At 49.4% G+C, this 12,275-nt stretch overlaps 3 protein-coding genes across 3 annotated transcripts; 2 read left to right on the top strand and 1 right to left on the bottom strand.

Moving 5' to 3' along the window:
• Window positions 1–479: 479 nt before the first annotated feature.
• N7458_005623 (40S ribosomal protein uS14) lies at window positions 480–1,061 on the bottom strand (the record flags this gene model as incomplete). The annotated part of the gene is made up of 4 exons (XM_056909005.1): window positions 480–638; window positions 729–771; window positions 927–950; window positions 1,024–1,061. The coding sequence occupies 4 exons, from the start codon at window positions 1,059–1,061 to the stop codon at window positions 480–482; spliced, it is 264 nt and encodes an 87-aa protein (XP_056767623.1).
• Window positions 1,062–7,782: 6,721 nt separating this feature from the next.
• Window positions 7,783–9,668, top strand: N7458_005622 (Ytp1 family protein; the record flags this gene model as incomplete). The annotated part of the gene is made up of 3 exons (XM_056909004.1): window positions 7,783–8,050; window positions 8,110–9,062; window positions 9,123–9,668. 3 exons carry the CDS (start codon window positions 7,783–7,785, stop codon window positions 9,666–9,668), a joined length of 1,767 nt encoding a protein of 588 aa, XP_056767622.1.
• A 1,169-nt stretch (window positions 9,669–10,837) lies between these two features.
• N7458_005621 (dienelactone hydrolase family protein) lies at window positions 10,838–11,828 on the top strand (the record flags this gene model as incomplete). Its single annotated transcript, XM_056909003.1, has 4 exons — window positions 10,838–10,925; window positions 11,027–11,355; window positions 11,431–11,548; window positions 11,626–11,828. 4 exons carry the CDS (start codon window positions 10,838–10,840, stop codon window positions 11,826–11,828), a joined length of 738 nt encoding a protein of 245 aa, XP_056767621.1.
• Window positions 11,829–12,275: the final 447 nt, after the last annotated feature.

Genomic DNA, 12,275 nt, shown 5'->3' with positions numbered 1-12,275 from the left:
AAGTTCCCTCCGCGCTACTCCATACTCAACAACCAAGAGCCAAATGATAATCCCAGTAAAGAAAATCCGTCATTGATATTGGATAAGGAAAAAAAGGATGAGGGTAAACATGACATCCTCGTTTTGCGAACTCTTCACACAACAACCCCAGTCCCCTCCGATCCACCCGAGACACCAAGCAAACGAAGATGAAAGAATGTCTCCTCCATCAAGAAAAAGCAACAACCAATTTTGGAGCCGTCATGCGAAAAGGAAACGGAGTGCGGGCGTAATTTCTTTCTATTTTTCCCCCGGGACACTTCGAATCATTTCCCCATCCCGGGACACTATCGAGATCGAGGAGCGCCAGGGTACGTACACGAGTGAACGGATCGTAGACGAGGATGAATCGAGAAGGACGTTAAAAGGTGGACATGGTTTTTGACTTGTTTAGCGGTACTGTAGGTGAGAGTGGGCGAGTTAGTATTGATGTGCGTATTTCAAGTGTTGGGATCGAGTCTTGTGGAAATTGCAACGACGTGGTATCTCGTGTGCGGGTGTATTGTCTCGAGTCGGTAGATGTAGAGATTGAAGGTACGAACCTTGGTGAAACCGATGTCGGTGGACTTCTCACGGAAGCACTGACGGCAGATGTTCATCTGTAAGACACCGTTAGCCCAGGGTTCGGTGTCTCAACATGCGGCACTCGATGCGCTCGCAGAAGATAATCAAGGAGAGATTCCACATACGCCGTACTTGCGGATCAGACCGGCGCGGTGAGTGCAGACACGGCTGTAATCGAGCGAAACACGAATTAGCACTCCGTCCCCAAAGTCCCGAATCTCAATATCCGATCCAAAACTCTCGCTCTCTCTTCATTCACTCTCTTTCCCAATCGTCGCTCTTATCCGGGAAAATCGCAGATTCCAAGGAGGGGTTCAACACACCATTCGCGGGAGCCCTTGCCGTACCTGTGAGAGAAGCATCTAGTCAGTCGCCATTCACCGGCATTTGTGCAGCGATCGGGCTCAAAAGTTGACTTACTTGCGGGGCCGGGAGTACCAAACGGACTCGTGAGTCATCTTGAGATGTCGAAAGGGGGGAGTTGACGGAGGGGTTGTTGACGGGGACGAGGGTCGTTGGCGCTGTTGAAGAAGGACGAAGGTCGAATCGCACTTTAGGGTTGGAAAATCGTTGTGTGCTGCCCCAATCGGGAACCACGCACGGGCCAGCTCGCTTGACCCGGAACTAGTCCCCTTTCGGTGGTCATGTGTGTCTGATTATGTAATAATTGATGATGCCCGAGATTTCAGGATCCACTGATGGATAACGTGTTTGGAGCCTCACATCCAAAGGATTGACATTTGGGATTATACTATTCGTTCTTGTTTTGTATGAGCAATTCCTTTAGAAAATAAGTCTTTTACACCTCTTGTTCCAATTTTTCTGGGCCTGATTATAGATTCAAGCTACAATATCTTCATGCAGACCAGAGCCGGGCCTCTCACAGATCAAGGTATACTTCGTATCCGCTGGGCTATTCTCATCATTTGATGTTGTTGCCTGCGCGGAAGAAGAACCTCAAAATCAAACATGTCCTCCAAAGGCGAGAACCGACTCAATTTGCAAAACCCACTGCAAGGCTGGTATGGAATCTTCAGAGTCTTCTGAAGCTCGTTGACCTCGTCAGAGCGCCAGTGCCAAAGCCTTTCTCCCTTTCTGTGCATAATCTGATTGGACGAAGATCTAGTAAACTAGCTGAAATGTTCTTCTTAGCTCGTTCGACTTCCAGACCCGGCACTTTCCTTTCTGCATCCCGGGTACAATTCATTCGGCTGCTGCAGTCAAACTATACTCGCTCTACTTACTACATAATCCATCCCCAGACCTCGAGGGTTACTCAAGGTGCCTTTAAGTGATCAGTATCCTTCGTGATCAAGTTGGTATTTGACTGATATGCAAACGACTGATATAATGGTCATCTTACAATACCCTCAAGTCATCCTCGAAACACGACCGCACATTGAGAAAGCCGGCGCTAATGATTCGGAGACGCCTCATCCGACATGGAAGACGATTTTTGTGATAAATAATCCCCCCTTGAGCAATTGGAGCATGATGGCGCTAATTTATAGGTGATCAATATTCCCTAGCATGCAGATGACTGCATTGGTTGATGGCGAGATATCACAACCGGGCATATTTCCACAACTGGATATTACGGCTAATACGGCGAACGAGCATCAAGAGTCAAGCATATGAAGGTGCATGATATACTGTCATGGGATGATGTTTATAACATGCCAAACTAAAGCCTTGTTTACTTAAATCGAGGTTCCAGGACCACAGGGATTGTCATTACTTGTGTATTTCGTCAGGGCTACCGAAGGCTATTAGTAAACAAGGGGATTATGCAAGACCGTGGAGATTCATCATAGAGACTGCCGTTGAATACTAGCGGGCTGAAGACCGTCTCTTGTAATGCAAATGGCAGTTGTGTCTACTACGGTGCCTCCATCTCCATATTGAAGGCTGTTTATAAGGGGCGCCCGTCATACTTGGGTCAGCCTCGTCCGATCTATATCTGCAGCATGCTTTGTTTGCCGATGACAGTAACGTCAGGCACAGCCCAAAAAGAAGTATGAATCGCGTCTATTGTACCTTATAGCAAAAACCTGGGGTAGAATTAATGCTAAGACATAGTCGCACAAGGCCAGTTGCACAACGTACTACTTCATTGACTTTTCCCGTGGCACGCTCATAATTTAATTTTATGCAAATTATTCACGTTCACATCTCATCCGTGCCAAACAGGTCCTTGGCCTTGCTGATCGTGCGGGAAGAGACCAGGGTTAAGCCGGCTCTTATTGGACGCTCGTTGTGCCTGAGGAACGCTTGAATGGAATTACGGCTTGCGGATGGTGTTAGTGCCGAACATCCGATGCTCTGCAGGGCGTTTCTACTAAGGATGGTAATATCACTCGAGCCCGCTTGCTGCATGTCGATCTGCTGATCGGGATGGAGGGGTTGTGGTTGGAAATTCCCGCTTGAAAGGAGAGAGTGTTGTATGGATTATGATTACGGAGGAAGCTAATTAGGAAGTTACGAATTAGCACTATGATTACAAAACAACTTCTAGTTAACAATAACTAACTAGCTGACTATTGGAAAGCAGGGAGGAGAACGACCACTCTAGGTTTGTAATCTGCAGACTCAAAAGAGCGGGCAGCTGCAGATGCCTCTGTCACACCACACCGTATGATCTTGTAACACCCGAAGTACCGATCCTGGGGTACAGAAGTAACACAAAGCAGCACGTTAGAGGTATCGAGTATAAATGCAGACTTAGAGGACGGAGGGGAAATGGAACAAGTGCCCAAATGTGCTTTAGGCGACCAGCCAGGATTAGCAATAGTTAGTTAAGTTATGATTAATTACTTATTAAGCGCGAGAAATTTAACAGTTAACTCAGTCAACTAACTTAGTTAATTGGCCAGCATGTGTCATATGACAGCTCCGATGAAATCACCAAGGAAAGTATCCGGCCTTTGTATTCCGCAAGAGAAGAAGCGGGCACGAACTACTGAACTCGGGTTTGGAACTCGGGGACGTGCGTGGTAGAAGGTGCGTGTCCACAGTGCGTGTGCGTTGGGGGCCCCAACCAGCTCTGGCCGGAAGGCCGCGGATACCGATTCCATCACGTCCAATCGTAGCGCGGCGAAGATTGTCATGCTGGCAGGTAAAGAACGGGTCCGAATCGGACCCGCTAGCTTTAGCTCTTGGCTGGAGGTCATCTTACTAATTTCTTGCTTTCATTTGTCTGACACAGGCTTAGCGACCAGCTATGCTTTCATTATTGAGTCAAGACTTAGCTTTGTGGCTTGATCGAGACCTAGAAAGGACTCGAAAGAAGTAAACACTATATCCTGTTACAGAAATATCTTACTTCCCACAGAAATGTGATCTTGATTGATCTGTATCTTCCTCGCTCCTTCAAAACCCATACTCAAAAGCCAATAGAAAATGAAAAATTGGAAATACAGGACGGAAGCAGACAGACATATTCAGCCTTTTGCCCGAGCGTCTAAAACACCGATAGCACTTTGACCCTAATACTTGCATCATATATATCGTCAAATTGAATGTAGCGCTCCCACAATCAACGCTATAACTATAAATCTACGATTGGCTGGGGAAACTCTATCGTGCGATTTAGATCACCCATCGTATCCACGACTGAATCTCCGAAGAACTTTCTCCAGCCTTTGTCTCTGTTGTAAGTGGTACACCACACAGACAACTACTCTATAGGGTTGTAGATACGTAGCAAGGAAATGACTCAAGTGCTCATAGAAACAAATTGAAAGCCGCATTTTATCATTACGAGCCCACGGCTCGTAACGTGTAGATTCATAGGGACATGCCAGCGAAAGTCCATCATTTCATTATACTTCTGCGGAAGATAGGGAGACAGCCTCTTCCGAAAGCTACGTACCTGGTTCCAAGTTGTTTTCGTGGAGAGACTTGACAAAATGCGGCTCTGCTCAACGGCTGCTAAGGAGGGGTTGAGGAGAGTTTTGTACTGATAGGGCGAAGCTTATAGTGAAGAGGATCCAATCTATGCTTCGGACGACGGAACTATAACCCCATGATTTTCTCACGATCCCATCGTCGAGGTAACGCCTCGGGCGTCCAGTAGTCCCGTATATGAAGCCGCAAAAGCAACCGTGCTCAGCATCTTGCTCCGATCACGATCAAATCTTACCGGAAGATTACCATGGGAAAGATAGCACGTGAGGAGAGACAAGACCTCTTAGAGATCCGAGAAGCCTATAATCACCCGACAAATATATATTTGAAGCGTCCATCAGGAAAACTAGGTTAGGGATGAAAACATATTCTGTAATCTACCTCGTTGCACTGATGCAGCTTGGACTTAAAAGGCTCTCACTTTTAGAGGTAAGTCACTACAAGGACTCCAAGAGACATGAGGATCCAAGACAATCTGGTCAGCGTTAGATAAAACTGTCTTTTGATGTGCAATCCAATTGGATGGCCGGCCTATGGTAGGTCAGGAATCCAACCTTCCAGTTAACTAGTCAGATGGGCCAAAGTAGATCTTACTAAGCGGCGTTCGGATGACCTGCCTAGGTAACTAGTGGGCGCCCTAGGCCAAGAAGCTGTTTCGAGATAGTTGCACGGCTGTCTTGGAGCTATTTAGCTGACTAGGGCTGAAAGATGAACTTATTATTTATACAGTCTACGGGCTGCGCTGGGCTAACGGTTGGGATATTGGCTGGGAGTGTAATGACCGATCGTGCTCATTACTATTGGCCGATGCCGACGTGTGCGCTGATTGATTACTGCTATTGCTAATTGATTGCCATATTTATCGTTAATTATGGGCTTTTGATCCCGTAATACGGAAGCCAGCATGGGGCTCGGCGAAGCTGCTTCGCTCGGAGATAATATCATCCCGCATGAGGTCCTCGATGTTTCATACTTCACGGCATAACTAGTCTGGGCTTTACGAACATGCATGTGGACACGTCTCGACCAAAGCCCTGGGCGCCTGGAGCCACATGCTCGTGCGAAGAAGCAAAGGCCCCATTTCTCTGATTCTCCCCCACTGTATAGGTAGCTCATGGCTTGTGCATCGTGACACCGTGCATGGTCTGTCCAGCCACCAAATGCGCTATCATCTCATTTACGATATTCAGAGCTGGACATGGCCCGACCGGGACCATCGGGGGTTGGCGTACCGCCAACCCCACTTGCAGCGGACAACTCAAAAGTGCGGCTCGGAAGAAAGGGCGCGCGAGACCGAGACAGGGATGGTCAAAGGGTGCTGGCGATGCCGGGGCTCCGATGGCTGCTGACGCCTGACGAAGGCGGGAGCTGGACGCTAGACTAGTAGAGTACTGTAGTTCAGCCACAGGGCCACAGGTCGATATCTTGGATCGTTTCTGGGCGATCGACGAGAACAAAGACTGCGACGAGAGTCGGATGGTTCAACAGCACAGAACCTACTCCGCACTACTTACCGTAGGAGATCTAAGATAAATGATTGGGTGGGTTCGTTTCCAGAGCGATCGTCTGATCTTCGGGGAGTGTGTTCAACGCTGGCAAGGCTGCCTGGAGAGCCTCGACCTTATCACCATTTTTGAAGTAAGACGTAGTCTATGAAGTAATCCAATGAAGGATTGTTCGTTGGCTCAATAATTCAGAAGGAATTCTTGATAATTATGTCTGATAATTTCCCTTGATTCAGGTAGAGCGTAGAAGTACATCCAGTACGGAGTACACATGCACAGTTGCAGGATGCTGGCGGTGAGAGCAAATGCCAAACGGGGAAGCGATCGACTACGTCATAGGCTAAGTGGGCGCTTATGCACAAGCCCAAGCAAGGTGCCTAGCAAAAATCCCAGCAAAGTCTATAACTTATGTACTATGTGTATTGAACAGATTACAGCACGAAAGAAAATACGGAATCCAACTAAGAGTCATGCCGTCCTTGATGTTCGATTATTCGACTAGTCCCCTGCCTTTGCTCTGACTGTACTTCCGACGGGCGATTCCCATGGAAATGAGGTCACTCAGGCCCAGTGCACTGGTGTCGATGCCGATGGAGGCTGGAAGCTGACTCTGAATAGATCCCGGCTCATCCGAACTGAGAATAATAATAATAATAATAATATTTTTTATTTTCGCTCTGTCAATTTTCTTATTGGAGAATTGTGAAGAAGCGAAATTTGGTTTTGCCAAGACTTTCCCGGACCAGTCGAGCAGTCCGCTATGCAAATGCAAATGCATATGACTACTGCAGATCCATGCCGGTGCTTCCTGTGGTCACAGTCAAGGGAGGATGCAGTGAGTTCAAAGAAGGAATGAGGGGAGCACACCGGAAAGCGCTCGATAAAAGCGCAGATTATATAGTGTACCCTACTCGACTCTCTCATCCCTAACCAATGTGGACATGAAGTGGCCTAGGGTCTTCCAGTCGAGGATAATTATTTGATACCAGCCACGGCAGGCACGGCCTAGTTGGACCAGGTTTGTGAATCATCAGGAACGGGTCCCGGAAGGCCAAGGAAATGAGGAAGAGAGAACGAGTGGAAAAAGGCTTGGGACTTCTTTGTACTGAGTACTGTAATGCCGGAGCTCCCCTGTGTCTACTGCCACGCACCCTCGGTGATCGCAGCTGTTAGCTCCGTTCCCGAAGCATTGGAAATCAGTGCCGGCGAACAAAAAGAAAATTCAAAATTCACAAATTCGAGAAACCATAATCCCTTAATTACCCTAGTCATATCCGAATTACTTCCAGCTGCTTCGCTCCTCTCAATCCATTATTAATTCCCTGTCACCCCGCCAGAGCTCAGCTCTTTTTTATACCTCGTCACTTCCCACGAGCCGCTCCGCCTTATACTTCCTCCCTTCAGCCCTACCACCTCCTTCCTTGCATCAACCACCACACCACTTGCAGTTCCCTCACCCAAGGCTGGCCCAACCCCGGATACACCCTGGAGTTTATCGCGTGGAACCCAGATCCTCGGTTGACTGCTCCGTTTCCCACTCGAGAAGAAAATCAGGAAAACACAAAACGGGAGCTTGCAACACTCTCCCGAGTTCGGTAGAGACGTTACGTCACGATTCGATAGAGCTGCGCTGACAGGCCTGACCTCTCTGACCTCTCTCTTTTCTCTTTTATTCTCTTGCCGTAGCAACTGCGCCTCGTTTTCCATCTCGGCGTAGCAAATAATTCCTAACCCCGAGAGCTTTGCGATCGTCTTCTCTTGAACTCCGATGCGGCTGTTAGCTATCCGCACTGCCTATGCGGCAGTCTTTCTGGCGTGTCTGGCGACGGCGGTTGCACATGGAGACGACGAGCATTCGGATATGGACATGGGGATGAGCATGGATATGAACTCCGATCCTGTCGCGACGTCGTCGCCAACGACGCCTGCGAATAGCGAAGGCCCAATGAGCTACTTTGCGTACGGGAAGCATTCGGGTGCCATCATGGTCCACATTGCGCTGATGATGCTGGGCTGGTGCATCGTTCTTCCAGCAGGTAAGTCGATCCTGGATCACCGTAGGGTGTGCGCGCAGCAGTTAATGGGGTTGCCATAGCTGTCATGCTTAGCATTGGACGTTCACGACTTGCGCTCCCGTCGCAGTTCCTCTTCTTGCTGTTCAATGCGTTCGGTCTCTTGCTCGGCATCATCTACAACAGCCAGACTCCTGATCTGTACGAGAACAATGCACACCACAAGATTGGCTGGATCGCGACGTGGGTTATCAGCGCTCAGGTTATTCTAGCTCTGATCTTTGCATATGCCGGCCGCGGCGAGTCAAACGCGGACAAGACCTCTTACGAGCATGCTTCTTTCTTGCCTGTCGCAACAGACGAGCATGAGCACACGTTCTCGACGGGTCCGATGCACGAGTACCGCTGGTCCAGAGACAGTGGCCAGGGCACTGAGCCGAACTCACCGGACCACAGTCCCGGATCGCCCTCTTTCGAGTCACCCTCTGAATGCGATGGCTTTGAGAAGCCGGAAGAAGACCTTCCGGCGCAGCCGGCCGCGCCGCGCGGGTGGTTGCACAGCACCTTTGTGGACCGTTTCCTGTCGAATCGCGTTCCGGGAATGGTTTCCAACCGCGTCCTGCGCATCTTCAACGGGGTGTACAACGTGATTGATCGCATTATTCTGCCATTTGGGTTCATGGCTATTGCCTCTGGCGCAGTGACCTATGGCGGGATCATGCGGCAAAGGGAGATCTTCAATGGTCTCGCTCACTTCATCAAGGGTGGCATCTTCTTCTGGTATGGTGTCCTGACCTTGGGCCGCTATGTGGGATGCTGGGCAGATCTGGGATGGGCGTGGAACATAAAGCCTCCCGCGTCAGTTGTTGGCTGGAAGGCCAAGGTTCCCTCTGGCGAGTTTACCGAGTCCTTTGTGATTTGGTTGTATGGTATCACCAATGTGTTCCTCGAGCACCTTTCCAACGCTGGTCGTCCCTGGTCTGCGACTGATCTGGAGCATGCCTCCATTTCCGTGATGTTCTTTGGTGGTGGCTTGGTAAGGATTATCCCCGAAAATACGAAGACTAGGTCATAGTGCTAACCATTTCATCACCAGGTTGGTATGCTCTTCGAATCTTCGCGTATCCGTGAAGCTCTCAACAACACCATCCTACGATCTCCGGCACATAGCTCTCGCGACGAGAATTGGCATGTTCCCAGATCGCAGGGCGTGTCTCTCAACCCGATGCCGGCGCTGATTATCCTGCTGTTGGGTATGATGATGGGTTCACACCACCAGACCAGCATGACCTCGACTATGGTGCACAAGCAGTGGGGCAACATGCTGGTGGGTTTCGCGCTGGCCCGTGGGATGACATACGTCCTGCTGTTCCTGCGCCCTCCCACCTCGTACTTGCCCGCTCGCCCACCGACCGAGATTGTCGCAGCATTCTGCCTGATGTCGGGCGGTCTGATCTTCATGCTGAGCACGCGCAATGTCATCGAGGCCATGGAGTACTATGATGTGGATGCGATGTTCACCTTCACGGTGGGCATGGGATTCACCGCGTTCGTCATGGCGCTGGAGATCCTCTTCATCGCCTTGAAGGCCTGGGCTGTGAAACGCGAGCACCGTCCTCAGCTGGGCTACCGCTTCCCGTGAAAACTCTCATGTACGGCGCAGTGGCTGTTATTATGATTTATTTATTTCCTTTGATACCCCTTTACACCTCGGTCATGGATTTTGATTTTGATATGGATACGATGTGGACGTGGACTGAATGTGGATGTGATTTTTATTCTTACGAATGTCAAGTGGGATGAAGGTGCAGACGTAATAATGTGACGTGATCGGATCAGATCGGATCGTCTCTCCCTGGGGTGACAATCCCTCTGACAGGCAGGGAGGATGGTCGGAATACCTCCGACACTAATGATTGGAATGAATGCTTATGGACTTTTAATGAGACAGTAAGATATGGGCCAATGACGGGCGGCTTCATAGATACCTGGTCAGCTACCGCCGATATCCGGTCCAGAGAGCTCGAGAGATATGTATTGAATGTACGATGCAGATATTACCATGACGACATTTTAAACTCTTCACACTCTAAACAGTCGGACGACGGACAGGGGCATACTCTTCAGTGTTCATAATTGGCATGGCTTCGAATTGTCTGGCTGCCGGTCCCGGCTATTCTTATTTCTTAATTGTTTCCTTCGTAAGTTGACAGGCCACAGGCAAATTCTAAATTAAGCCTTTAGCGGACTTCGGAGATAACGTGGCTTATCGCCGGACCGCGTGCCGAGTACCGAGTCAACAGTTTTCTGCAGCCATTCGAGGACTGTCCCTGGGAAATACGAGACCATTGAGAGATGAACTCTAGATCGCCCATATATGAGTAGATATTGCAATTCTATCCATGCTCATGCATTGAATAACACCACAATCACCCAATTTATCCCTGTAGTATGCGCAATTGACAGTATCACGCCGGGCTACACAGCCATTACTAATCCTCCTGAGGGAGGGGCACCTGCAATGGAAAAGTGGAGTTCGGCGACCGCTATGACGGGGGCAAAATTCATCAATTCCACAAGAGCTTGTCCATCGGTCCCCTGTCGAGACTGTGATTGGATCAATGGTAGATACAACCTGCATAACGGGGCCGTGTCGTGCTTGTTGGAGGGGTTGCGGTTGAGATTTAATGTCTGCTTTAATCCCCCGAGACGTCCGCCTTCCTTGCTTGATATCTTCGATATTCGTTTGCTTCTTGCTCTTCTTGAGATCCCCCCCAGACACCCTCATATTCCACCCAATTTACCTTCCTCATGGCTTCTAACCCCCCTGCCGCCTGTTGTGCCACTGGCTTCAAGCACGAGGGTACTCCTGTCGGCGAGGTGAAGAACATTGACGGTGGTGAGTATCTCTGACATATAGCTAGCTACTTGAAAAATAATGGCCCGACAACCTTAGAAAATACCCCAAGCTAACATCTATCTCCCCTCTCCTCCTACTAGTTAACACCTATATCACCTACCCCAAGGACAACAAGACCCCCGAAAAGGCCATCGTCTTCTTGACCGACATCTTTGGCATCTTCCCCAACTCCCAGCTCCTCGCCGATGAGTTCGCCAAGAGCGGCTACCTGACGGTCATCCCGGACCTGTTCCAGGGTGACCAGATCAGCGTCGCCGACATGGAGTCCGGCAAGGCCAACCTGGGCGCTTGGTTGCCCAACCACCAGACCGCCAACGTCGACCCTGTCGTGGAGGCTTCCATCAAGTATGTCCGTGAGACTTTGGGCGTGAAGAAGGTTGGCGCTGTGGGTTACTGCTTCGGCGCAAAGGTATGTTTCTACGATGCGATTGATAGCAACCCTCTATGTTTAGGGAAGGACATGCTAACGCGCGCTATTCTATAGTACGTCACCCGCTTCTTGAAGACCGACAAGGTCGACGTTGGTTTCGCTGCCCACCCCTCCTTCATCACCCACGAGGAGCTCGGCGCTATCCAGGGCCCCTTCTCCATTGCTGCCGCCGGTATGTCCCTTTCCCAATCTCACCCTCCCACTTTTACTTCCAGAGCGACAAATAACTAACACGTCTACCCCCCACAGAAACCGACTCCATCTTCACCACCCAGCTCCGCCACGAGTCCGAGGACACCCTAATCAAGGCCGGCCACCCATGGCAAATCAACCTGTTCAGCGGTGTTGCCCACGGCTTCGCCGTCCGTGGCGACTTGAACGTGAAGATTCAGAAGTGGGCTAAGGAGCAGGCTTTCGTTCAGGCCGTTGCGTGGTTCAACCAGTACTTGTAAGGAATCTGCGCTGGTTTGATGAATAGGAGCTGTTGAGAACATTGGGTCCTTGTTCTTGGATGGTTACCTTTTGGCTGGATTATGGGCTGATAGGTTCCGTAGAGATGGGACTGGTGATTCTGAGATGGCTAAGTTATGAGGAATGAAATGATATTTCTTTTGAGCCTTAAAATGATATGTTCCAGTTATGAAGGACATTGAGATTTATCACTTCATGACTTCGCGGATAAGGTCTTTGTGCCTCATAGAAATGTGCTTCTAGGACTGCCTATTTCCAGGAAACAAATTCCAAGTACCATGTAGATCTGGTGTCATTGACCAGCAACGGAATACCAGGCTAAAGACGCTAAATGCTACACTCAAGTAGACAGCTCAATACAACAGAGTAAATAAGAACCTAAGATAGAAACAATGTATATCTATAATCTATTCAAGAACGCTCTTTAT

This window comes from Penicillium daleae (assembly GCF_028827525.1).
Source record: "Penicillium daleae strain IBT 16125 chromosome Unknown utg000005l_segment0_segment0, whole genome shotgun sequence".
Lineage (NCBI taxonomy): Eukaryota > Fungi > Ascomycota > Eurotiomycetes > Eurotiales > Aspergillaceae > Penicillium > Penicillium daleae.
The sequence above is the reverse complement of the archived record's forward strand: the minus strand, read 5'-3'. Positions and strand labels throughout refer to the sequence as shown.